Raw genomic sequence first — 5,000 nt, 5'->3', positions numbered from 1 at the left:
TGTTTCCTGTCAGACCACGGGACTCTAAACCTCTACTACTGTTAATACTACTACTAATAATAATAATCAATCAAAATCACATTAGGTAAAGGGCTCCCCATAGACACTCAGTGAACAGTGTGGTTTAGAAATGAATGTTTTCCCTCCGGGTTGAAAGAGTTTTGCTGAATGATTTGTGCCGACGTCAAATCCTGAGAGGGAAACTACTCACTAAACTCAACAGTTTATTTACTTAGATCAGATCAGATTAGATCAGATTAGATTAGATCAGATTAAATTAGATTAGATCAGATTAAATTAGATCAAGTTAGATTAGATCATATTATATTAGATTAGCTGAAACTCAAATGAACCTCATGGGGAAAATATAGAATATAAATGAGAACGGAGCAAATGGAGCGTATTTAAACAACACTTACTACATCAAGTAGAAATATATGGATGAAAAATATGAAAATAGACGGATTGCTGCCTGCAGGGTGTACACAGACATACACATCCAATAAGAGTGTGTGTGTGTGTGTGTGTGTGTGTGTGTGTGTGTGTGTGTGTGTGTGTGTGTGTGTGTGTGTGTGTGTGTGTGTGCAGGTGATCTCTGCAGCTCTGTCCCTGCTGACTCCGGACAGATCCAACCTGCTGCTGCTGTCACCGGAGAACGAGGGTCAGTGTCTGCTGAGGGAGAGGTGGTTCGGCACCAGCTACAGCATGGAGGGTACGACACACACACACACACACACACACACACACACACACACACACACACACACACACACAGTAGTCCCATGACTCATCAGTATCTATAAAAACACACAGCTCACATATTTGAACCTGCTGGGGAAGTGAAGTCTCCCGGCTGCAGACTTGAGGTTTCCCAGCTGGGGTTCGAACCTGTGACTCTCCTGTCACAGTCCGGCTCCTCTAACCCAACACTTCTCAACCTTTTTGTCTCATGACCCCTTAAAACAAAGTGATGCCTACTTGTGGTTTAGACTGGTGCGTTTCACCAGAAATGCACCAGTCTACACGCTCACAGATAGGCTGTTTCATTAGTATTTCACAAGGAAAAAGCAAAAATTGGATTGAGAACCTGCAGACTCTCGGTTGGGAGTCGCTGTCCTGCGTCTCTTCAGAGGAGCGGTCGGTTGAGACTGTAAGTGACTGTTTCCTGTTTCCTGCTTCCTGTTTCCTGTCCCGTGTCAGATGTCCCGGAGGAGTGGGCGGAGCGCTGGGCAGGAGACTTTGAACTCAACCCTGAACTCCACCTGCCTGCCGAGAACAAGTTCATCGGTCAGTATCTAAACAACACACAGCGCACAATAGGGCTGAACAATTAATCAAAATTTTATCGAAATCTCAATATGGCCTCCTGCAATTTTCAAATCGCAGGAGGCACAATATTTGTTAAAGGTGAAATGTGTCAAAATATCATTTTAAAGTAAATATTGTGGTGCTGCAGAGATGTCCTGGCCTACACATCATATTCTACAGACTTAAGAAAACATCTTTGTTTGGTACAGATCCCCGCAAAAATCACACCATAATCATTTTAATACGTTTTTCTATGAAAATGAGAATAATGATGTAAAAATGATCATTCCCTCTAATATCGCAAATCATATCGCAATTGCAATATCAGTCAAAATAATCGCAATTAGATATTTTTTCAAAATCGTTCAGCCCTAGCACACGACACAGACAAGAGAGTGAAATGTGTTTCTGACCAGGCGCTCAGCAGTGGGCAGAACAACATCCAGAACTACACAACATTTTCATATCTCTATGTAAACGGTGCAGCTTCAGGTTTGGAGTGTGCAGGTTTCCTTCAGGTCCTCAGTGTTGAGCTGGGAAACTCTCTGCTGAGATCGGACCGCTTTTCTCACATCTGGAAAAACTGACTTTGAGATACAAGTTTTTTATGCAACAGCGATGATTTAAAAAAAAAACAACAACACCAGTCCACAGTCTGACTCCTGACTGAATGTTCTGTGTTTCATTCTCTTAAAGCATTCTGATCTACAGGCTTCTGCTTAAACGCTTGAAATGAGTTTCTTAGTCAAATATAAATAGTGAAGTTGATCCTGTGTATGAATTTCTTTCCAAAGCCTTTGCCTTTCCATCAAGGCAAAGAATCTAAACTAGAAAAGGCTACATTTTCTGAAGAAAATTTAAAGTGTGCTTGCCGTCCAAAGTGACTGTCACTTTGAACTGGTCTTTGCTAGAGTGCTGCTAAGTTGCGGGTAGGGTTTCGCCAGTGGTCGCTAGGGTGTTTCTAGGTGATTGCTAGGGTTTTGGTAGGTGGTTGCTAGGGTGTCACCAGTGGTTGCTAGGGTGTCACCAGTGGTTGCTAGGGCGCTAGGGAACAAAGAGAATCCAAGGAAAAAAGAATTGTGTTTCCACGATTTACAGTCACAGAGTTATGATCATTTAAAATGTTACAGGTTGCTGTAGCGCCCCCAATTGGCGAAATTACACCAAATTTTACAGGTTGGCTGAGACATGATACCTGCACAACTGTACCACATTTGGATGGGATAGCATAATGCGTTCATGAGTTTTACCAATTTTTAAAACATAGGCCCCGCTACAACATTTGATCAACATTTGGAAACCAATAACATCAAAACGGTACGGAATATCAAAAAACAAATCGGCACATTTGTGCAGGACAGTTCAAACATGCTGTGTATCAAATTTGGTGAAGATTGGACAAAATATGTAGGAGGGGTAGCGAAAAAACAGTTTTGGAAAAAAATTGAAATGTTGGAAAATCTAGTTAGGCGGAAGTGGGAGTGGCCTATATGGTTAGATGCGTAATGACCCAGGAAATCCAGGGAAAACGAAGATTCTACACGCTACGGTTCAAAAGTTATGGACCAAAACGTAAAGAGGGCTGTTACAGCGCCACCATTAGGTCAATTGGTGTAATTTTTAGCTCTTATGGTTTCTGAGCTACAGATACTTTTATGCAAAATCCCATGTAAGTGAATTGGGCAAAAAAATTGCATTGCATTTAATCGCGAATATCGCAAAAAATACACAATGAATCTCTTAGAAAAGTAATAGCACACTTTCCCTCAATGAGCCTGGATTTGTTTAACACTTTTTTGGTCACTGCATAATTCCATTTGTGTTATTTCATAGTTTTGAGTCTTTACTGTTATTCTAAAATGTGTAAAATAGTCAGAATAAAGAAACCTGTGTGTCAGACTGTCGACTGGTAGAGTGTTTCAGTCTGATCAGCTGACCGCTTCTCTCTCGTCTTCCTCCTCAGCGACAGACTTCACTCTGAAGGCGTCGGACTGTCCGGACACGGAGTTCCCGGTCCGGATCGTGAACAGCAGCAGAGGCTGTCTGTGGTACAAGAAGGACAACAAGTTCAAGATCCCTAAAGGTCCGTCCACCTGTCACTCATATCAGCCGCTGTCGGCCGAGCGCTCTGATTGGTCAGAGACTCTGCCCGTAAAGCCGCGTGCTTCGCCGGTTGCTCTGCCGGCATGTAAAAATACACCTTTAGTTTCTACCTCAGGTTCTGTTTGCTACGGTGGCCGAGACGTGTCGAACCAACTGCAGATCCAAAACACTTTGCAAATTAGAAAAACACAAAGCGCATTAACGGAAAACACAAATGCAAAAGCCACAACATAACAACAGAAGTGAGCAACAACGGATGTTGACAATGAAACGGGCCGACTGTTATTGGCTGCACATGTGGAAGAGGAAAGTTCTCACCTGTTTGAGAAGTAAGTGAAACGTTGTTCGCTAGCTAACTATGATTATATATTATATGATATATTTTCATATTTATGTACTCTGCCATCTAACGTTAGGCTATTATGAAGCTAGCTTTCATTGTCAACATCTGTTGTTGCTCACTTCCGTTGTTATGTTGTGGCTTTTGCATTTGTATTTTCCGTTAATGCGCTTGTGTTTTTCGAATTTGCAAAGTGTTTTGGATATGCAGTTCGTTGGACACGTCTCGGCCACCGTAGTTTTCCAGTAGAGACTCGTTCAGTAAATGCGGAGCGACACGGTGACACGTCTCTCTGTCTTTGTCTCTCTGTGTTTTTGTCTCTCAGCTTACGTCCGTTTCAACCTCCTGTCCCCGATGATCCAGAAGAGTCCAGAGAAGTAAGAGAGCGAACGACACACAACATACATGACTCATACATGACTCATACATGACTCATACATGACTCATACATGACTCATACAAGACTCATACAAGACTCATACAAGACTCATACAAGACTCATACAAGACTCATACATGACTCATACATGACTCATACATGACTCATACAAGACTCATACATGACTCATACATGACTCGCACAAGTTCATCTTCTCTAGTTCTCTGTAACCAGGATGGAAACAACCAGCAGCCTCCTCTGGTTCTAAATGAACTCGTTCTATCACCCCATATGCCAAAGTTATTTTATTGTATTATATTTTTATATCAAATTCTCATTCCTTTTCCTTCCTGGGAACCGGTAAATCTTTAGTGACTTCATCGTTTACCAGGAGGCGACATAAAAATTAAACCAATTAAACATCACAGATTTTTGCCTTTCTCTCCCTAACTGATCTCCCATTGGTTCACACTTTTGATTGATCCCTCACTGTGATCCTCCACTGATCCATCAGAAAACAGAGTTATTGCTGACAGATGTGTGTGTTGGTTTGCTGTGAGCGTCAACATGGCGGCGAGGCAGAAGAGCAGAAGAAGAAACAGACTCTGCAGTAGAAACTCAGTAAAGCCTCCGGTCCACCAGCTGAACTCTGTGATCTTTGTTCCGGTCCGACCTTCGTCTCTGTGTTCGCCGCTAGCTTCCACAGAACAGACGTAGGAATGATCTGATTGGCCGAACGGACGCTGACGAATCAGTCCGTCCAGAAAAAGTTCAGCTGGGTTGAACTTTCTGTCTGCCAAATTTTTTTTTTTTTCATACTTTTATTGCAATTAATTCATAAATCAGTACAACCACAAAATATCCAGTATAT

General features: G+C 42.2%; 1 protein-coding gene across 1 annotated transcript in view; it reads left to right on the top strand.

Moving 5' to 3' along the window:
- LOC139643401 (nardilysin-like) overlaps positions 1-5,000 on the top strand; it is a 35,783-nt gene that overhangs the window by 18,773 nt on the left and 12,010 nt on the right. Inside the window, 4 exon segments of the mRNA XM_071518539.1 lie at positions 589-712; positions 1,201-1,287; positions 3,272-3,391; positions 4,077-4,128. Of these exon segments, the coding sequence (XP_071374640.1) occupies positions 589-712; positions 1,201-1,287; positions 3,272-3,391; positions 4,077-4,128 (383 nt within the window).

The sequence above is a fragment of the Centroberyx affinis genome, unplaced genomic scaffold (assembly GCF_046629955.1).
Source record: "Centroberyx affinis isolate AG114_WGS23_722 - 3 ecotype Tasmania unplaced genomic scaffold, CSIRO-AGI_Caff_v1 ptg000594l_1, whole genome shotgun sequence".
In the NCBI taxonomy this organism is placed as follows: domain Eukaryota; kingdom Metazoa; phylum Chordata; class Actinopteri; order Beryciformes; family Berycidae; genus Centroberyx; species Centroberyx affinis.
The sequence above is the reverse complement of the archived record's forward strand: the minus strand, read 5'-3'. Positions and strand labels throughout refer to the sequence as shown.